The 23,168-nt window shown below is 40.9% G+C and overlaps 1 protein-coding gene across 1 annotated transcript in view; it reads left to right on the forward strand.

The window, feature by feature from the left end:
- Positions 1-23,168, forward strand: part of CPXM2 (carboxypeptidase X, M14 family member 2) — a 76,293-nt gene that overhangs the window by 38,251 nt on the left and 14,874 nt on the right. The window contains exons 5-10 of the mRNA XM_079976662.1: positions 11,592-11,676; positions 12,717-12,867; positions 14,615-14,703; positions 19,149-19,272; positions 21,535-21,731; positions 22,918-23,097. Coding sequence (XP_079832788.1) covers positions 11,592-11,676; positions 12,717-12,867; positions 14,615-14,703; positions 19,149-19,272; positions 21,535-21,731; positions 22,918-23,097 — 826 coding nt within the window. The remainder of the gene's footprint in view (positions 1-11,591; positions 11,677-12,716; positions 12,868-14,614; positions 14,704-19,148; positions 19,273-21,534; positions 21,732-22,917; positions 23,098-23,168) is intronic.

The raw sequence follows: 23,168 nt of genomic DNA on the forward strand, positions 1-23,168 counted from the left end.
AGGGAAGGGCAAGATCTTTCTCTGAACCACTGTTCGATTGGCTGGTGAGTCTGTCCATCTGTTCAGTGGTGAACTGTGCTTACAGTTCACTGAGCCTACCTTTTATGATACAGCTGACTTCACCCTTAGTTAATCGAGTTTGTATACACAGAAAAAAAGATTTCAATTCATGTTTAACTCTTATTCTTCTGCAAACTTTTACCTCACTGCTTTTCTGATGTGGATAATTCAGGCCACACAATGAAGTTCCTACCTGCCATGTATTTATGGAACAAGCCTGGAATCCCAGTAAACAAAAGATCCTGAGTCTGTAGCCAAACTGCTTCTACCAGCCTGCTCTAGGCATGATCACGGCTTGCTTTCCTGTTTTAGAAGGCAGGCACTACTTGTAGCAATTGGGATGTGGTGTAGTGGTTAAGAGCGGTAGTCTCGTAATCTGGGGAACCGGGTTCTCGTCTCCGCTCCTCCACATGCAGCTGCTGGGTGAACTTGGGCCAGTTACACTTCTTTGAAGTCTCTCAGCCCCACTCACCTCACAGAGTGTTTGTTGTGGGGGAGGAAGGGAAAGGAGAATGTTAGCCGCTTTGAGACTCCTTAAAGGGAGTGAATATCAAATCCAAACTCTTCTTCTTCTTCTTTTTGAGAAACATTTTCATAGTGTGGTGTTTGTGTACAATCTTGTGGCTTTTAGGATAAGCCCTCAAGTGCTTAGCACTATCTAGTTAGCATTTGCTAGCAAGCATCACACAGATCTTCCTGACTTTTTGCTAGGCCAAGAATCAGATTACCATTTTCATCTAATGTTATTACTATTAATGCTGTCAATGCACTTTCAAAGCTAGTTGCCTTTGCTGTTGAGTTGAAGAGTCGTGCACTATACCCTTATCTTGTGAGCCTGCTCCAGTGAAACTAAAACAAAGTCAAGAGAAAGGTCTGGATGATATATTCTAACCGTTTCCCCAGAGCAGATGTTGTTGCTTACTGTCAAGCAGAGCTGTTAAGATCTGTCATGTCAGTGCAAGTGGTTATTTATTATGACTCCTGCTCTGGAGCATGAGTACCAAAAAAGCGAAGACATCCATGATATTAAGTGCTCAGAAGTTGTTTGTGTTATCCTTCCACAAGAATTTGTTAGGGTTTGGTAACACAAACATTCCTGGGAATTGGTTATATTTTTTTTCTCCGCGCCCAATGGCATTTTAAAAGAGACATTCATTTTGTGCAGAGGTGGGGAATGAATGTTTCTCTAGTGCAGGGATAGACCACAGCTCCCATCATTCCTGGCATTGACTATGGCTGTCCTGAAGCACCTGGAAGGTGAAGGGGCAGTCACCTAACCTACTTCTCATTGCCAGCTGGTGCAAGAGGATGTGGGAAGAGTGTGCCCTTTGGGTGCTGGAGCCCTTGTGCCCCTAAATACAGATCAACTCAACCAGTGGGGGACTCCTTTTGGTGAGTAAGTGATGAAAGGCATGGATTGGCTCTCTTCAATCTGGGCCAGGGCGGTATTGTTCAGACAGAAAGCAGAGAGGCTGTTCCTATATCTTCTTTCAGGATAGTTACATTTGTCAATGTTTGGTGCAGATCACCAAGTTAGTGTGCATGGCCCCTTTAGATTTATTTGAAATATGTACAAACCAGGAAATATTTAGAGCTATCATACCACCAAAAAAAAAAAAAATAGATTAACCTACATCAAAATGCAGAAAATGTGGTGCTGTGGTCACCAACTCTCAGCCTAACCTACCTCACAGGATTTTTTGGAGGATAAAACAAGGAGAGGGAGAATGATGTATCCCACCTTGAGCCCCTTGGAAGGAAGTTGGAATATAAGTGTACCAAGAAATAAAACTAAAATTAAAAAACATTTTCTTTCCTTTTTTAAAAAAATCTGACAACAAATTCCTATCAGGGAATAGACTCCTCTTTCTAGGAATGCGACAGAAAGAAAGAAAAATATTTTAGCATACAATGGAAAGTCCTGGTCATTGGTGCCTTATTTTTCAGGGAAGGCATGTTAAACAGCTCAGGTGCCACTGCACTTAAGGCTCTAGGGCAAAAAGTCACAGAGGAAATCTCTGCCACATGCAGTACCAGAAGGAGGGCCTGCAGAGATGACCATAGTGATTGAGCAGGGAAAGAGAGAATGTTGCTCTTAATTACTTTAGGTTTCTGTGTACCAACAACAGAATCCTGAACTTGGTCTGGTGGCATATTGGCAGCCAGTGCAGTTTCCTCAGCACCAGTGTCACGTGCTGACAGAAGGCAGCGTCAGCCACAAGTGGCATTGCCCAGTTCTGCACTAGCTGCAGCTTCTGGACATAAAGGTAGCCCAACATAGAGTACATAGAAATAATCCATTGTCAAGGTTGCCTGTGCATGGGCCACTGTTAGACAAGCTATCTCTTTCCAGGAATGCTCATCGCTTGCATATCAGCCGAAGCTGGTAAAAAGCATCTCTAGCCCCTGAGGCCACTTGAGCATACAAGGTAAACAGTGGGTTGTGGATTACTCCCAAACTATGTACTTATCCCTTCAGAGGGAGTGTAACCCCCTCCAGAATGGGTAATCGGCTTATATACTAGACTTTGGAACCACTCACCTACAGGACCTCTTTCTTGACAGGATTTGGTTTCAGTTTATTGGCCCTCATCCAGCCCACCACACAGTCAAGACACTTTATAACCATAACTCTGCCTCATGTCTTCACTCTAATGTGTGTGTTGGGCCGGGAGGAGCAAAACTATATATTTGGCTGGGGAAAGCAGCTTTGTTTCACATATTATAACTTTCCAAGCATAGATTAGAGTTTTCTTTCCTATTATTGCACTCACCCAAAACATATTTTCTCAGATGCAAGTTGCTGATTTCAGTTTTATTTCAAGTAAGTATGTTTAGCATTGTAGCCTCAATCAAAATACTAATTTAAGATGCTTAAACAAAAACACTTATGGTCTATAGAGTGCTGATTAAAATGAAGCTAATTTAATTCAGACTAATGAACAATAATGGGAAATCTTCCTGATTAGACCTGGAGAATTATGTTGTATGCTGGCTTGCCTTCAACAGCCACATGTCAGGAAACATTTTCCCTGAGATGTAGTTAAATGTCCTGTTAAAACACCATGCCTGACATCCAATTGTTAAAGGAGCTATAAGCCATTTAAGAGGCTATGTTCTGCCTCCATGGTCAGAGGCAGTATTCTTCTGAATACCAGTTTATGAGAAAGTTGGGGGGGGGGACAACTATTGACATAACACACATACCAGCTAACAGTTTTAATTAAGAGCTGAAACTATTCATCACCACCTATGCTGGGGTTATTACCTAAGTATGAAGAGCTTTTACTGGCCTTGTCTGTGTGGTGCTTCTGCTTTTCCCCTTTAGGGATGTATTTGTGCAACAGTAGACATAAAGAGGAGAGTGCAAAATATGGTCTGAAGCTCAATATCAAAAAAACCTAAGATCATGGCCACTGGCCCCATCACCTCCTGGTATATAGAAGCGGAAAAAATGGAGGCAGTGAGAGATTTTACTTTCTTGGGTTCCATGATCGCTGCAGATGGTGACAGCACTCACAAAATTAAAAGACACCTGCTTCTTCGGAGAAAAGCAATGACAAACCTAGACAGCATCTTAAAAAGCAGAGACATCACCTTGCCAACAAAGGTCCGTATAGCTAAAGCTATGGTTTTCCCAGTAGTGATGTATGGAAGTAAGAGCTAGACCATAAAGAAGGCTGATCGCCGAAGAATTGATGCTTTTGAATTATGGTGCTGGAGGAGACTCTTGAGAGTCCCATGGACTGCAAGAAGATCAAACCTCTCCATTCTGAAGGAAATCAGCCCTGAGTGCTCACTGGAAGGACAGATCGTGAAGCTGAGGCTCCAATACTTTGGCCACCTGATGAGAAGAGAAGACTCCCTGGAAAAGACCCTGATGTCTACAGAGGTCTACACACTAAAGGAGACAATAGATTTATCTATTGAAGAATGGAAGGGACTTGACGTAATGTTTTGTTCCTGAATAACAAAGCCTCTGCAGAGGAATTAGAAACTTTTTGGAATTAGAACATTTCTGCAGGAGAGCAGGGAAAAAAAAAAAGAGGAGGAGAGAGAACAATAAGAACAACAAGAATAACAAGAACTGGATAAAGTTGGAAGATAGACTCCCTCCAAGATCGGACATGTGAAATCAAAGATGACCAAAAGACGGCAAAGACTAATAAAAAGACGGCAAAGCGGATTGGTGAAGGACTGTGGTTTAGATGTGGGAGCTCCAGGATGACAGTAGACAGTGACGGACATTGGGAATGCAACCGGGAAGGGGGGGAGGGAAATTTGGAATCCAAAGGGTGTTAAATTACATTTTATTCTTTTTTCTATTTTTCTGTTTATCTTAATCTGTATTGCATATTAAAGAGGGGAACTCGTGGAAGTGAACAGGTCGATTTTAGGGGATGGGAAAATATTTTTTAAATTGGGCCAATGATAATAATTTTAAAATTTGGGGTAAGAATTTGTTGAATCTATTTGAAAGAACTGGAATACAAGAGGGGGAGGGGAGGGGAAGTCCTGGAAAGAAGCCAATGAAAATAAGGTTTTAAATTTGGATGTTTTTCTTTTTTTGAAAATCTTTAATAAATATTATTTAAAAAAAAAAAGAAAAGACCCTGATGTTGGGAAAGATGGAGGGCACAAGGAGAAGGGGACGACAGAGGATGAGATGGTTGGACAGTGTTCTCGAAGCTACAAACATGAGTCTGACCAAACTGCGGGAGGCAGTGGAAGACAGGAGTGCCCGGCGTGCTCTGGCCCATGGGGTCATGAAGAGTTGGACATGACTAAATGACTAAACAACAAGACATAAAGCATTGCAACAGCCAAAGTATTACTTCATTCGACTTGAGTGCTGAGGGCTTTATTTTCACCATAATTCAGTGGTGGATTTAATTCAGTGCTCATATTTTGCACACTGGCTGCTCTTAAAAAAAAAAAATCTGCCTGGAAGTGGCATGCTAGAGCTGGCACAGGGGAGCTGCCTTTCCAGCAGCTGCATCACTGCTGCTTATGGGGATGGAACAAAGGAAACTCCCTGTGTTGCAAGAACAGAATCTATAAACAATCACAGGCATGCTGCCTGTGATTGTTTATAGCTTATGGGGATGGTGCAGTCAAAGAATGGGCAAGGCATGGGACTGTGCAGTATTACTGGACTGGCTCTGGCAGTGTGCCTGCACAGCTCCAACCTTGACCCTCCCTTGGTCCTGCCCTGTCCATCCTGCTGTCAGGAGGACATTTGTGCAACCCTTCCCTCCCTTCCCATGGCCAGCTGCTCCTGAGCCTCAGAGATAATTGGACACTTATTGTTTAAATACTGACTACCTGGTTGGCTTTGGGATGAGGTTGTTCTATAGGTTATTCAATGCTGCAACATTGGAAAGAAAACTGGATGCCATCAAAATATTGTACATTATGCAGCAATTGCTTTCTTTCTTTCTTTCTTTCCTTCCTTCCTTCCTTCCTTCCTTCTCTCTCTCCCTCTCTCTCTCTCCTTCCTTCCTCTCTTCCCTTCTTCTTTCTTTTCTTTCTTTCTTCAAATAAATGTGTTTACTTGAAAACTTAAGAAAATGCATTTAAGAAATTCTATGTGTATGTGTGCGCGCGCGCACACACACACACACAGAGTTTCTATTGTCTTTCCAGCAATGGCACTTTGCCAAAGGATAGCTACATTCTTTTATAAGAGGCATTCATTTCCCAGTCAGATACTCAATGCTTGCTGGTGGCTCCACGAAGCTGCTAACAGACATCAATACTGGCCACATGCCAAAAAGCCTTTCCAGCAGGAGGTTAAACCTGAGGAGGCTGGCTAGAAAAATAAAAAAAAGGCACCAATGAGAACCAGACATGCAACCTGGCTTCCAGAAATGAATGCATTTTAAAGTTGGAAGGGATTACCAACCCTGCCTTGAAGATTTACTAAGTCTCAGGTCTCTAACATGGTGCCCTTGGGCACCATAGTGCCCTGAGGCTCCCTTCTTGGCACCCTAACCATATGTGCCCTTTTCCTTAATTTTATGTGCAACTAGAAAAATAAGTTGGGTGTCCCCTTTGCTTTTTAAAAAAACAACAACAAAGCAAAACACAATTGTCCAAGAGGACCAACTTCATTTCAGGCACAAATTTATTTAAATCCCTCAGCCTACAGAGCGAGATGAGCGCGCAACCCCAGAGTCATCCGCGACTGGACCTAACGGTCAGGGCTACCTTTACCTGTACCTTTATACTATAGGGATGCGGGTTGCACTGTGGTTTAAACCACAGAGCCTAGGGCTTGCTGATCAGAAGGTTGGCGGTTCAAATCCCCACGACGGGGTGTGCTCCCGTTGTTCGGTCCCAGCTCCTGCCAACCTAGCAGTTCAAAAGAACGTCAAAGTGCAAGTAAATAAATAGGTACCACTCAGGCGGGAAGGTAAACAGTGTTTTCATGTGCTGCTCTGGTTTCGCCAGAAGCGGCTTAGTCATGCTGGCCACATGACCAGGAAAAACTGTCTGTGGGCAAACGTCGGCTCCCTCGGCCAGTAAAGCGAGATGAGTGCCGCAACCCCAGAGTCATCCGTGACTGGACCTAACAGTCAGGGGTACCTTTAACTTTATACCTTTTTCTTGTCATTTGGCTGTGCACAGGAGACAACTACCAAATTAAAGTATTAGAGAGAGAAAATCTCAACCTGGTCTTTGAGTTTGATTTGCTTCAAAGCATTCTAGTTGTAAATGTTAGGAAGGTTATGATTAAGGTGAAAGCCTGTTCTTTTGACTATTTAGAATTTCCATTCATTCTTTATGGCTTTGTGTAATGTAGTTAAATTGGGTTTCTGCGGCGATGAAAGGCGAATTCTATCTGCAGGTGCTGCATATATTGCGAAGAGCATTTCCCTGAACTTCCCCAATGAATAATCTCCAATATTGCTATTCGAGACTTGACCCTCTGTTGAAGAGAAACTGCCAATCATGTTGAATTGCATTGAAGTATGAGGTTATGTGGTGATAGGGACAAATCCTTTAAGTACTTTGGGGATTAGAGTTAGTCTGACAAACTCATGAAAGCAGGAGCTTTGCTTGGGTATTCATCTCTGGAAATTCCAACATTGAAACTTCCCATGTTTTCAAATGAAGGCCTTGTTGAGAAGTTATTGTGAGCACACACAGAGGAACAAGAAGCAGGATCATGACCTCATGCATGCTCATCATAAGGTCTAAAGGTGTACAAACTATACAGGTGTGTGTTGTGCCTATGTGATCTGGAACCCTGCCTTTTCTAGGGGGTAGGCCAGTAGTGGATGTGATTGTGTTCAGAATATTGTATCAAGTGCATGACAGCATTTAATGTGTTTGTTTCTTATTTTAAAAATAGCAGCTGTGGGGAAAGGGGGCAACTCGGATGGGAACTGCAGTATGCAGGGAAGGGTATTAGTCCTCCTCTTGTGCATATCCTATGATTCTGAAAACCCTCTCCACCAGAGCTGTTTTCCAGAAGGTATAGGAAGTTGCTGCATTTGACAGCCACAGCATTTGAGGCAACATGGAATTTAATGACTTTCTTGTCAAAGTGCCATGCAAACTGGTCACAGCATGCCTGTGAGTACACCAGACGCCCATCTACCACCGTGACTGCCCAAAACAACTCTTTGAGGATGCAAAACAATAGCAAAGTAGTTCTCCTTTGCCATCTTCCCTGTCATTTGGTAGGCAGAATTATGTAGCCTAACAAGTGTTCAGCCGGCTTTGGTGTGAATTTTCCACCACCTGAGTTCCAGTTGTCTCCCAGTTTGCTTCATTGTCTCAAGTGTGGGTTCTGCGACACCAGAGAGGACTCTTGGGAATGATCATGTCAACAGCACAGGTTCAATCCCTGGGATCTCCTGGTAGGGTGGAAACTCACTGCCAGTCTGTGTGGATATTACTGAGGTAGAGAGACCATTGGTATGACACAGTGTCAGACAGCTCCTTTTGTTCCTATGTACTGAAGCTAAGCCAACTGACAAAAAAGGGACTCAAACGGAAAATAGAACATTATTCATACCAAGTATCTGAATCAAACAGGATTCCAAATGACCCCAATTGGTCAAATAGCTAAATATTTAAATAATTTTTTTCTTTTTAGATTCAGCTTTTTGTGCAGAATTATGAAAGTTCATGCTTGCATGAAATATATTTGTTTTTTAAGCTTTTAAAAATTCAGATTTGAACTGTCTGTTCTATGTTCAAAAATAGCCTTGATAATGAATTCATTATTCTTATGCAGATGGTTGATTTTCCCTCCTATATTTTTATATAGCCATAAATGGGATGCATAGCCCTAATTTTGCATGCTAAAGGCATATAGTAGTTTTGAAATAATTTAGTTCAGCCCCTCAGCATATTTTCTGTGATTAAAAAACCTCTTTCATTTTTGAAAATTACAGGAAAAATCTCTTTCAGATTTTATTTATTGCAGCTTATTTACATAAACATGGGTGAGCTATTTTTGATATAGAAGACTGTTGCAATCAGAGCTGGGTCAAAACCTCTCAAAATACATCCCACCCCCTCAAAACATTCAAATGATTTATTTATTTTTCTACCTCCCCCTCAATAAAGAAAGAATTTTTTCTCTGAATATTCTCCACCATGTTTCTCTGCAACCTCTCCCAAATGCCTATGGATGACATTAGGTCCTAGAGCATTGTGGAAGATCCAAGACGTTGCTTATTATGGAGAATGCCAACACAGTACTTCTTGCTACCACTGTCAGAAGATGCAACAGAAATAAACAGAAAATGAAAAACCAAGGAGGAGGAAAAAGCTGTCCTAATGGTAAATCCCACCCCTGATAAATTGTTGGAGAAATTATCTCCCCCCCCCCCGAGAAAATCAGTAAAATTGTCTTCACAATTTCTCTGCCCAAAAAAGGAAGATTTGGGGGGCGGGGGCGGGGGGGGGGGAATCTGTACACAGTTTGATGTACTTCACTGTGTGTATATGTATTGTACTGTACTTCACAAACTACATTTTTAACCATAAGCCAAACCCAAGATCCACCAGGATGGGCAAGTTTGGAATAAGCAGATCTCGGGCTGAGGTGGACAAAGCTTGGTTCAGTTGAGGCTATACCAGCTGAAGTCCCTCATCCTAGTTCAGATGGATTTGAACCGCCGACCTTCTGATCGGCAAGTCCTAGGCTCTGTGGTTTAACCCACAGCACCGCCCGCGTCCCATTTAGGAGTAGGTCCCATCAAACTCAGCAGGACTTCCTTCAGAACTATTATTCTGAGGATGCCTGACTCCAAAATAGACATACCTAAGACTGATGAACAACATGGCCAGATGCTTTTTATATGTTCCTGGTAGTTCTAAGTTGCACTGAACTGATACCATTGTGATGAATTCTTATATAAGGCAAACTAAAAATCTGGACTGGCCACTGCTTATAGAGTTTTAAAAATTCCAGTTGCCCTGCTTTTAACTTTTTAGGGAATTTCATTCATTAACAAATTCAGTAGTGCTGCATTAGTGGTGATATTTTGAATGTTTAGGATAAGGGATTTGTCTGCTTTTTCTTTTCTCCTTTGCACTCTTCCACTGGTTTTCTCTTTAATTGGCATTTGGCTTGGGTTCCTCTTCTCTAACACTGCTAGATGGAATATTGCCTCCAAAGCAATATTCACCTTTGCGGTAGGATCAGGTAGGACAATAATTTTCATTAATGTGGTTGGGGAGCAGGGAAGGAGACACAAAGTGAGATTAGTTACTGAACTTGTATGAAGCTTTGAAATTGCTCGTACTTGCATTGTTTTGTATCACTTTACATCTAGAAAGACTTGAGACGCCACTCTGTTTCTCCCCCTGAGCTAATACCCTATCAAAGTTCTACCCTTAGAGATTTCTAAACAGATAGAAGATTAGGAAACTGTTTAAAGGGCTTTGGGGCTATTGATGTCAAAAGATTGTGTGACAAGCATTAAACCAGTGTATAAAAAACCCTCGGATTCCAGCTTTTAAATACAAACATAATCCACAAATCTGTTTCCCCCCTGAGTATCTTCAGCAGATTTCTTTTTTAAATACCAGATTGTTGAAATAATGGTGACGTTACCTATTCATTTAAGTGGGATCAATCTTGCTATGTTAGTCCAATGTGATCGTCAAGAAAGAGACCAAACTCTGTCACACAATAGAAAACGGAGAACATATTTACGTTCAAAACTTAGATTAATTTTATATCATTTATCCTTACTACCTGCCCCTCAAGAACCTAAGGGTCATAGTACAATGAGAGACAAATTAGATGGCATAGTTCTGACCTTGAGTGAACAAGATATTTTGCTTTTGTTTCCAGAGACTGTCAGTGTGGGTGGGTGGCGGGTACACAATCGATAGGTAGGGGACTTTAACTCATTGCATTCTACTATGGTTCCAATTTGCATCAGGGGCTCTACCACCTGCAAATTGCATTGCAAAAAGGTTCACATTCATTTCCGAGTGTACGGAATTTGTTTTTGTTAGTGATTCCTTTCCCATGGAACTGCAAGGGGTGATATGGCTATGTGCTATACAAATGTAAAATAGCAGCCAAACCTTAGTAGCCCAGGACCATCTCACTTTTGCAGTGTAGATGAGAGATGCACATATAAGTAAATGGCATATATGTTTACTACCCAGGGCTCCTTGGAAAGGAATGACGGGATATAAATATGCCTCTGAGCCTTTACTGGGTATGGGGAAATGTGTAAATGGGGATGATTGCATTGGCGGCTGCCCTCTATGAGTTGAGGTGTGTTCTACACCATGTGGGGAATCTACTTATTTGTGGTCATAATGCCTGAATAGAGCTTTAAAATAAGGGAAATGGTGGATGAAGGAAAGAACATTGATTCAGTTCAAACCCCACCCCACCCCTGTTGCTTTTATCTAAAGAAAAAGATTTTGGAAGACCTAATCATGGACCTTTCCCGTTCCATTTGATTGGGAGCAGGGTGTCGTTCGAAAACAGAATGATGGACTTGATGCATTTTTATCTGATTTGGAAAAGCAATTTTGATCCTGTGGATCTTTAAATGTAGTTCATTTAAAGTTTAGCACCATTAAATTCAAATAGTGTTCAAGCAAGACCATGTTCCAATGAACAACTCATTGAACACATCAACACTTCATCTGCAAGCCATTAATATATAAGTAAGCAGAGTTATATACTTTATGTTGACATGCATAATTTTTATTGCAGTAAAGATAAAGGAAAAGATGAGAAACAAGAATGGGCAAAATTTCTCCAGGGAGTTCTCCCACTGAAATGAATTTAAACTCTGCAAGCACTCTTGTATAGCTCCCATTTATGTTGAAGGTGCTTCATCATGAGAACTTCCTTGAGGAATTTGTTCACATTTACTTTTCTTACTCCATGCTTCTCATAAGCTTAGGTTTTCTTGCATTATCTGCTAAATTTACATTTCTATAACTTCCCTTGTTTGGATTTATTTTACTAGAATATTGTGTGAGTCAGAAAATCAATATTCATTTTTTAACAAAGAAAATATTTTGATTCTTTCTAGGAGTGACTGGGTAACATCTTACAAAGTCATGGTGAGCAATGACAGCCATGCATGGATCACTGTCAAAAATGGTTCTGGAGACATGGTTAGTATTGCAAAACATAATATTTTTTTCCCATCACACTTGTTTATCACAGCTCCATTTTGATAAAATGTCTCAAGGGTAACACTCCCTCAATTTCAGTGGAGGCTTTTCTTGTCAAGTTCTCATGAGCAGAATAACTGAAATTGGCAAAAGGCATATCTGATAGATAGTTGATACTGGATTCCAGTTACATATCCTGTGCTTCTGGTTTCTTCATTCTGTTTGGCCAGATTTAATGATAAGAACATAAGATGAGTCTGCTGGATCATGCCAGTGGCCCATCTAAGTCCAGCATCCTGTTCTAACAGTGGCCTGTAGGAAACCAGCAAGCAGGATTTGAGCACAAGAACACTCTCCCCTGCTGTGATTTCCACCAGCCGACATTGAGAAGCATTACTGCCTCCATCGGTGGAAGCAGAACATAGCCATTGTGGTTAGTAGCCATCAATAGCTGCCTTCTCGGGTGGTGCTGTGGGTTAAACCACAGAGCCTAGGACTTGCTGATCAGATGATCAGCGGTTCGAATCCCCGCGATGGGGTGAGCTCCCGTTGCTCGCTCCCTGCTCCTGCCAACCTAGCAGTTCAGAAGCATGTCAAAGTGCAAGCAGATAAATAGATACCGCTCTGGCGGGAAGGTAAACGGTGTTTCCATGCACTGCTCTGGTTCACCAGAAGCGGCTTAGTCATGCTGGCCACATGACCCGGAAGCTGTACGCCAGCTCCCTCGGCCAATAAAGCGAGATGAGTGCTGCAACCCCAGAGTCGGCCACGACTGAACCTAATGGTCAGGGGTCCCTTTACCTTTACCTTACTTTAAAGCCATCCAAATTGATGGTCATCACTGTCTGCCATGGGAGACAGTTCTATAGTTTAACTATGTGTTGTGTGAAGAAGTACTTCCTTTTATCCGTCTTGAAAATTCCAACACGCAGCTTCATTGGATGTCCAGAAGTCCCAGTGTTATGAAAGAGGGAGAAAACCTTTTGACTTATTCCTGGTGTTGTGACTAACGATGCTCACTTACTTGTATGCTGAAATAGATTTTTGAAGGCAACAGTGAAAAGGAGATCCCAGTCCTCAATGAGCTGCCAGTACCTCTTGTTGCACGTTACATTCGGATAAACCCTAGGACGTGGTATGAAGATGGAAGCATCTGCATGAGGCTGGAAATCCTAGGCTGCCCTCTCCCAGGTACGTGACAAGCTTAAGACCAGGCTTGGCATAATAGCAAAGTTCCTGGACCAGTTCCAGTGGGAATTGTCTGAATTATTTATTAAAACAACTGTGCCTGATGGCAAGCATCCTGCCTGTCTCCCTTAGTTCAGGGGATGTGCTGGATATGTTTTTTCAGAGCACATAATAATTCTTCTGTATTACTCTGGGATAAGGTTAATGAAACATCCTTATTGAATAGCCCCAGAATCCCCAGAAAGTTTTCTGGAATTCCTTAGTGAATCACAGAACTAGTTAAAAGCAGGCAATTAATGTTCGAGGTTTCTTGGGGGGGCGGGGTGTCCTTCAACCAGTTCATAGTCCCTGCAGTGGAGAATCAGCAAAACGGTCTTCAAAAAGGAAAGAGGAAATATGACAGGCACAGACTGAAGAGGAAGGTAATGAAGGCTCAGAGGAGGAAGATAAAGCTCTTCAGATTCTTCTCTGGTTTCCAGAATATTGCTGTGCAGATGGATACAGAATGACATACAGAGATTTGCAATTGCCTGAAAGGGATCAATGTACTTTTATTTCTAGTTCTCTCACAAATTGAACACAAAGAAAAAAAAGAGGGGGGAGGGAACCACCCGGAAATTACTTTCAAAAAAGAAAGTATCTTGATATAAGCAGAGAAGGAAATGTCTTTGAGCACACACATTTATTTATTTATGAATATGTCATAGAATTGGTAGCTTCAAGGCAGGATGACATTTTTTGCAGAATGAGAATCATTATGCACCTGTAGGCACTTGGTAATGTAGCAGATAGCAACATAAATCCAGATCGTACTTTAGCTCAGGACTCACTGGGTGGTCTTGGGCAAGCTGTGGTCTCCATAACAATATAGTCACACAGCCTGCTACTTGTCTGAATCAGAAGATCAGAAGATGACTACTAGCATCTGTTCCTCCTCCGTAACCACATTGAAGTGCATAAGTGCCAACTCCCTGGGGCCCTGGGTGCCCAAGCACCCACAAAATTCCCCATGAAGGGGTCAGGCACTCACGGTTGCAGGGCCAAGTTGGCACTTCTTCTGAAATGGTACTTGGGGAATTCTCCAGTGCATGTCTTGACTGCTGCATTGGCTGAAGGTGCCTATTCACTCTTGGAAAGTCAATGCAGAATTCAACCTCCCCCCTGCCCCCAAATCAGCAGTTCTCGTAAGTAATACCAGCTGATTAACAGGTGAGCCTATTCTGGAGGAAAAGGCCCTGCGGGTCAAATTGCTTGCTCCAAGGGGCCTGTGGGCAACAGGTTCTCCATTTTTGTTTTGTTTGCTTTTTGTTTTAAAAAAACCCTCAGCCTTTTTGGGCCTGGTACACATTTGGATTCAGGTACCCATTTCACAGAAGAGAAACTGATGATGCTTATATACCCTTCCCTCCCCCCAAAAAAGCAGGCAAAACACTTATATCCCCGTCAAAATAAGTACACCACAGACAATAAAGTAGGCAACCCTTCTCTGATATCCCCATTGGTATCTGCCATCAACTAACATCTCCTCAAGCTAAAATGTCTGGATATTTTTTTAAAAACAAAGAAATGGAAAGGGAGGGGGTTTTAGTGGGTTTCAAGGGTACCATGGTAGAGTTCAGTTTTAGAGGGGGTGGCAATATGGGTGTCTGAGAGTTGCATCGGGGACCCCAATTTTAGATTAAAAGTATTTTACTTTTAAATTGTTTTATGGTTCTTCATTGTACCCTCCTGGGTTTTTTTTTTATCATAGACCCAAATAATTATTACCACAGAAGAAATGAAATGACAACAACAGACAACCTTGATTTTAAGCACCACAACTACAAAGAAATGAGGCAGGTAGGACACAACAAATAGAGGTTCTGGTGCAAATGTCTTTGTGTGGTGACCTTTAAAAGACTGGATCATTAGCACTGCAATAATAGGCCATCACCACCTGAATCACTTTTCAAATTCAGCATGTTCTGAAACAATATGTGGGTTTCAGAGCATGCTACATAAAAACTATTTCTGCTGAATCTTATCCCACTGAAATTTACTTATATTCATATAGAGATTCATACTGCGTCTGTCCAAATAATTTAATTTTTTGCATTATGGCTGGAGTGTGAGGTAATTACTTGTTTAAGAAGAAAAAAGCTATGCGTGCTTGCAGATTCCTCAGTTGTGAACTTTGGGTTGGATACCTATGCATGGATCTAGACTTCCATGAGCAGAATGTGGGTTAAAGGACCCTCCAGAATGCCATGCGTCTTAGTGTATGTGAACGAGAGAGAAAGGCAGAGATTGAACTGGGCTGAGGCACTTTGCGTAAGTGGTTGAAGACAAGAACACAAGTCCTCACCTCCACAAGTGGAGAACTCTCCTCACTCCACAAAATTTTTGAAACTGTTCTATCTGAAAGACTTTTGTCAGGTTGGTTCTGCACATGTGAATGGGGGATATTCATCCCACTTGTATGAGATAAAAGGAAAGTCTGCTGGCACCAAAACCACTTAGATGTAGACCCTTGTGCTCCACATAAGCCCATTAAGAACATTTGCTCCACTGATGAGTATTAAAGAAGGGCCTACAATCAGAAGTATTATTTTGGAGTGGATGGGACTTCCTGTATGTCCCACATCCCAAGAACATAGCTATCCATTGGACTTCACACTACCCAAATGTTCTGATGTAGTTATTGGCTCCAGAAAATAAATAAACAAATAAATAAAAATCAACGTATGAGAGAAATATATACATTAACACCTGTATTTTCATGTAGTTCTTTTAAGTAGCAAATTAATGCAAAAACATGATGGAACATACTTTGGATGAACACATGAAATAGATCAGAAAAGGACTGATTCATCTATGCCTTCTCTCCTTGTAATACAACACAATGTTGACCATTTATGTGAATTTGTGGCATGGATTTGGGTTAATGTGTGGAGCATCTTAGGCAAATGTACTTCAGGAAGGTTCCAGCCTTACAATTCTATAGCTATAATTTTATACCACTGTAGACGTGAACAGTATTTCATCCAGAGTTGACAGGTACTGTGACTGGCAACAGAAGGCTTGTGCCACACAAATGACCAAGATTCACATAGGCATTAATCCCTGCCAGTCTAAGTTTAGACCTACCAGCTATAATTATGCTCCTTTAGCTTCAAGCACATGGCACTGTGGACAGATTTATATCACCACAGATGTAGGTGTAGAATGTGTTAAAGATATTTCTTCCTATCTTTTTCTTCAAATATATAAAGGTAATATGTTTGGACAAGAAGTATGTGAATCATTTTTAGTGTGCTGAATCTTCAGCGTATTTATACTGAATGAGTCATCATTCATTTTTTATTGAGCAATTGTGTACTGAGTCACATACTGCGCTCACAAGAGATTTCATGGCCTATATTTTCAGCAGACAGATTAGATGAGTAGAAATGCAATTGGCATAATTAGTGTCAAGAACAATAAAGTTAAATGCATTTTAGATCCTAATTGTGCAAAGACAGGTTGGTCAGGTTTGAAATATATTTGGGGAAAACTAATAGCTTAAAGCAGGAGAAAATTATTTCCTCTGGTCTTATATAATGAGCAAAAAGATATGTGATTAAATGGTAGCAGCAGCTTAACTGGTCAGTGGAGAGCAAAATCCTTCATCAGAGCCTTCCACATTCTCTGCTTCTCTGATCACTGAGCCTTTGGAGAGTATTGTTATAATTGGGCCATTAAGCAGCATTTAGTTGTCTCTTTTCACTGATATTGATTCTGCACAATCCAAATATTAGCTACAGTGTAATCAAAAAGTGATTTGCTAATTCTAAGAAATGTGTGTGTTTAGAGGTAATATTTGCTTGTTTCGATTTTTAGGGCAGAACTAGATATCTCAAAGGGGCTAAAATATGTCCCACAATTGACTTAATGTTGACCTTTGTCGCTTGCTAGCATTGATTTTCCTTTTGCTGATGTCTAGGTGCCATTCCCACCGCCACCTCTCAAAAAAGAAAGAAAATAATTGGGTCCTTTTCTTTCTTCTTTGATCACATGGGTGATACCAGCCATTCTAGGATCATATACTCAATATGATGCAAGATTAATGCTACATAATCACTTTTGGCTATGTGATATTTTATTTTACTTATTATATTAGTTATTATCAAAATGTCTCAACCAGCCTTCAAAAACTACCTTACAGTGCAATCCTATCCATCAGGGATAGAGAACCTATGGCTCTCCAGATGTTGTCGGACCACAGCTGCCATCATCCCTGACCATGCTGGCTGGGGTTGATGGATGTGGGAGTCCAACAACATTTAGAGGGCCAGAGATTTCTTCAAATGTGTGCTCGGAAGCAAACTCAATAGTTTGCTATTGTTCAATGTACTTAGTAAAGGTAAAGGGACCCCTGACCATTAGGTCCAGTCATGACCGACTCTGGGGTTGTGGCGCTCATCTCGCTTTATCGGCCAAGGGAGCTGGCGTACAGCTTCCGGGTCATGTGGCCAGCATGACTAAGCCGCTTCTGGCGAACCAGAGCAGCGCACGGAAACGCCGTTTACCTTCCCGCCGGAGTGGTACCTATTTATCTACTTGCACTTTGAGGTGCTTTTGAACTGCTAGGTTGGCAGGAGCAGGACTGAGCAACGGGAGCTCACCCCGTCATGGGGATTACCTTCTGATCGGCAAGTCCTAGGCTCTGTGGTTTAACCCACAGCTACTTACTTCCAGGCAATTGTGAATATAGGTTTAGTAGGTCTGTTTCATAGACTTGTTATAGTCTGTGTGCAGGTTCCAGGAAGCAATGAAATGTGGGGGGTGGACACCAAACAGTTTCCCACTGTATATCTAAACAAATTGTCATAACAAAAATGAAAAAGAAACCCTGAGCCAAGAGAAGCCATGCTGTGTTTTGCGACCACAATTGAATGTCAGCATGTGCTGCATGTTGCAGGGAAGAGATATCGAAATGATCTCTGCATTAGTCTCATATGGTTTGTAACAGATAATGCTGGGCTTCTTGAAAGAGAAAGAGATAAATATATGGAATGAGTCTGGCTAAGGACCTAGTCAACAACCTGAAAGAGAATTCGTCATAAATTGGCCCCACAGCACTACATTCTCCTCAAAGGTTGCGACAACTGGCTTAGATTTGCTCTCAAAATCCTTCTGCAGCCTTGGGCACTGCATGAGCTGAGATTGAAACTAATGGGTTCTCTGAGGGAATTTATGCAGCTTTTTTGCCAGAAAGTTAATAGAAGAAATAATTGCTGCATACAACTCATAATAATTGTCTATTAGCAAATTTACTCTGGGCATGATTTATAGTCTTCTTGTTGTTAATAGCTTTGACTGCATATTATCAGAGGCTTCTCTGTTTCTGCAAACACAAGCAAAAGGTGGAGGGGGGAGGCAGGCATTAACATATCACATTGCCAAATATGCAATTTGTACTCCACAGCTTTGGAAACGAGAGGGAAATAGGGCAAAAAAATGCTTTCTCTTATTTACTGCATTTCGGGGGGGGGGGGAGGAAAAGTCATTTTACCATAAGACCAAACAATTGCTATTGTCAGCTAATTTAAACATCATATATCTATATATATCCCATGTCAAAATGTCACCTACATTTTGGCCCTGTGGGTACATTTTCAAACTGGAGAAATTGTTCTATGGAGTACACACATGGTGGAAACTGTTGTATATACTATACACACAGCCCAACCAACCACATATTTAGTCTATTAGCTAAGAATCAACCCAGAAAAAGTGGTAAGAGAACATGAGAAGAGCTGGCTGGATCAGGCCAATAGCCCATCTAGTCCAGAATTCTGTTATCACTATGGGAAGCCCCAAAGCAGCACCTGTATGATTAATTAAGCACAAAGTTTCTTGAATAACGTTAAAAACCCTGCATCCTTCTTATTAGACTATTCCTCCCTTTTACATAATTATTTCATTTTCATAGACATTAAACACAATCCTACACCAGAGGGCGATTTTTTAAACTGCATACTGCCTCAAGCTCTGGGGAACCCGCACCCCTCTCAGATTAAGTTGAATTCCAGCTCCCATCAGCCTCAGCCAACATGGCTTATAGTCAAGGATGTTGGGCAACAGAGTCTCTCAGCATCTGTAGGGCTACTAGATTCCCATCCCTGTCAAGTGCTATCTGTGATACTCATTGTCCCCACGTCTTACAACATGGAAACAATCATGGGGTGAGGTACACGCTTTTATCTATATCACACCTCTCGTTAATTTGTACAAATGTCTTTCTTTCTTTGATTATTTTACAGCTGATGAAAGTGGTGAATGAGATGTGTCCAAATATCACAAGAATTTACAATATTGGGAAAAGCCACCAAGGGCTAAAGCTGTATGCTGTTGAAATCTCAGACAACCCAGGAGAACACGAAGTTGGTTAGGACGATATATTCTGACCAGATAAAATCCCGGCTGGCGGACTGGTGGATGAAGTGGTTTAGAATGTTTAAATTTTTAACATTCCACATGTCTGCAGCACTTCGCAATGGAGGCATGTGCTTACAAGCAGTCATGGTGTTGAGTACATGTGGGAGGAATTTTGATTATACTTCTTCTAATTAGAGAAGAAGAGGAATATAAATAGAAGCCATCCAAAGAGTGGGATCAAACTCCTTTATGCTAATCATATATTCTTCTTTTGCAATAAAAAAAATGGAGCCAACTTTAATGATGAAAAGTATGCACTGGCAGTCATTGTCAGAATAGACAGCAAGAGCTAGCAGACAATCTGGTTAACAATTTCTGTGTATCCGAGGGCCTTCTTAATGTTACACTTTTATGTTGCATGGTCCCAATGGGAGCTTCCCTCTAATTGCATATAGCAAATATGGGGCTACCAGATTTTGATCAGAACCATGGTGTTAAACACCACCCTACCAGTTTATGGTTCTGAGCCACCCCACCCCAATTTCTGCTTTTGATTGAAAACAGATCAGCATAGAAGGGCTATTTTTTTGAATAACATCATGTTTCGTTCTGCCTTTGAACAAAGGTATATCAAATATGTGAAAAGTAGTAATGTTGGTGTATTTGTCTCCTGTGTAGACAACAGTCCTGTAACAAGAAAATGACTTGTGGTTCCACTCTTGGAAGCAAAAGCATTTACCTGTGTTCTCTCTCCCAGCCTAGCCAAAACAGTATTACCATTGACAGGACTGATATTTCAAATATGGCTACACCAACTGATTAAAGTATCCTAGCCTTTCCTCGCCCCTCCCAATATTTTTCATAGAGAACTTGTATCATCAGAGAGAGAGAGAAAAGAGAGAGATGGTTGCTTAATGTGATTTTTTCAAGTTTAGCGCTCTGAACTGAGAAATTCTATTATATATGCACACACATATATTCATGAATATGGATGTATTTGACTTCATGGTTTGAGATGATCACATATTTTAATGAATTTTCTGTGCATATATGCAGACACACACACACTGTATAAGGTAACTTGGCAGTTTTGTAGACTAATAAATAAAATCTAGATTATGAATGTTTGCTGGCCATATTGTACTATAATTAAAAAACTATTAATGATAATGAGGTAGTTATTAGTAACCAAATTGTTACAGTGATGTAAGAAGAAAACATTTGCCCCAGTATTTGTGTGCTTTGTGGTGGTTCAAATTGCATAATCATGTAGGGGGAATACATAAATGTGGAGAGAAAGAGTTTGTGGTCCTAGTCAGCAATGATTTTGACTGTGCAAGGCAGCAACACTGTCTGCCAATTGACTTACCAACGAACAGCTCTTTAGCCTGTTCCTCCATGTGAAGAGCAGCGGAGGCTTTAGTGGGCTCAATTTTTACCACACAGAAATTTCCCTGCCTTGTGCATAGGGGTGGGTGAGAAACCTGATTCAGTTTGCATTTAAAGGTGAACCCACCCAGTTTGCCCTTTGTGAAACAATATGCCAACCAAAACACAGCCAGCCTTTGAAATTTGCGATTCTCTGAATTTTGCAGTTCAGTTCTCTAGCCAAGTAATCTGTACAAAAGTGCATAAACTAAAAGTGTGCATAAAAATGCATATATTTAGGAAAATAACACAAAAAGCATATTGGGAGAAATTGTTTTGCAAAAAATTGCATATTGGGGACAAATGTATACAGAGACAATTACCCTAGAAGAAATTTTTGCTAATTTGCGCTGAAATTTGCAATAATAATCGCAAACTGATAGGGAAATATGGAGAACTGAGTTTAAGATTGAGAAAATGTGAAGCTGAGGGAAATCAAAATTGACAGATCTCTCTTTGTGCATTGGAAAGAGCAGCTGATATATGTAATAAGGGATGACTCTGCTAAAGCTTCTCTCCTACTGTCCAAAGCTCAGGAGAGGGAATTAAAGAGACCCCTTTGCCTCCATTGCACATTTAAAGAAAAGTCACCGAGATACGCTTGGGAGACAAAGTTTCCTTGGAAACATAGCTTTGCTGGTTATAAAACTATTAGGGACTGGATTTGTTTCTTGGCCATGAAGTTTCTTGGCCTATCGTATGGTATTGAAGAGGCATGAATGATATGCTGGAATATACCAAGTTTTGTTGTGTCTTCCTTCTGTGCGAGACCCTCCAAATCCCATTACCTTAGTTGGATTCTGTTTTTTGGTGTGCTCACATCTTCCTTTGTTTTTTGAACAGGTGAGCCAGAATTTCGGTACATGGCAGGGGCTCATGGGAATGAGGTGCTTGGACGCGAGTTACTGCTTTTGTTAATGCAGTTTATGTGCCAGGAATATCTGGCTGGGAACCCACGTATTGTACGCCTCATTAAGGATACCAGAATCCACCTTCTACCTTCAATCAACCCAGACGGATATGAAAAGGCCTACGAAGTGGTAAGGAAGAACTGTGCTGGGGTGCAGCTGATCGATTAATAAAAAAGACATATGCTGCCTTTTGAGGCATATAAACATGGGCATTGCAGAACTTTCAGTTGGAGTTTTGAGTCAGAAGATTGTTTCCTGGTATTTGGTAGGATTACATGAAAAAAATTAAATGGAAGATATTAGAATAATATGTAATTCATGTTGATACAGTTTCAAGAAGTATGAGAGTATGGATACTAAAAGAATACGCAATAGTGGTCATAAACGGGGTTGAGTTGAAATGTTCTCCACCCTCACCTTTCTTCATCCTGTTCATGGGCAGTCAAATTCAATGCCATTCTGATAACGTTTTAAGGGAGTGCAATGCAAGCAAAAATACTGGCAGCAGCACTTTACAGTATATGATAGGTGGCATGCAACAGAACTTGGTTAATGTTATATTATGACTTTATTTAAATAAGCAGAATGTGTGATTTCTGGCGCCAGATTTAGAACCCGAATTTCCAGCATCATATTTTAAGGTAGAATGTCCACACCAAAATTCAGTTTTCAAAATACGAACACCCTGAAACTTTGAGAGATTTTGTTTCGGCTCTGATTTGATATTACCTCCTTGACTTGCCTTTCTTCCAGTAATTCACTTAACGTGACATCTTGATCAAAGCACCAACATTTCTTAAGACCTAAAAGTGCCTTGGTGGCATATTGTGCAATTTAAAAGAGTGGTCAGGAGAAGCAATAAAGAGTCTTTAGAGAGATTTTTGCAGTTAAGTGATATTGAATTTATTTCTTCTCCTGCTTGCAATTAAGTTAATAACTGAAGCTGTATATAAACAATGCTTTATTGCACCAGAGTAATTTTTTAAAAAATTATGGCTCAGCACTGATTCTTTCTACAAATTAATTAGCATTTTCTCTGTATATTATTCACTTCCAGCTTTTATAAATCTCCACTCAGCAAACCACAATCTTTGGCCATAAGCCATGCAGTGGGATACATTTTACAAAGGAAACAGGAGTGCCATAACAATTTTTTTAGAGGAATGTGAGCTTTCTAGAAAAGGGGAATACACCAAGGTCCTGAAAACGCTGCAGCTCTGCCATAATCGTAGGCATTCAGGAGACTTGTGTTATTACTATAAGAAAGGCACACAGACTTTGTCACTATAATACAACCTAACCTAATTTGTTACAGGGTTCAGAATTAGGAGGCTGGTCTTTAGGAAGATGGACTCAAGATGGCATTGACATCAACAATAACTTCCCTGACTTAAATACTCTGCTTTGGGAATCTGAAGATCGTAAAAGGGTTATGAGAAAGGTCCCAAATCATCACATACCAATACCAGAATGGTACCTGTCTGAAAATGCTACAGTGAGTAGGATCAGTGCTACTGGGAAGGAAACTCACCTTCTGTGTTTGAAATGGTTTAAAGCAGGTCAAAT

Source organism: Podarcis cretensis (assembly GCF_951804945.1).
Source record: "Podarcis cretensis genome assembly, chromosome: 5".
Classification (NCBI taxonomy): Eukaryota; Metazoa; Chordata; class Lepidosauria; order Squamata; family Lacertidae; genus Podarcis; species Podarcis cretensis.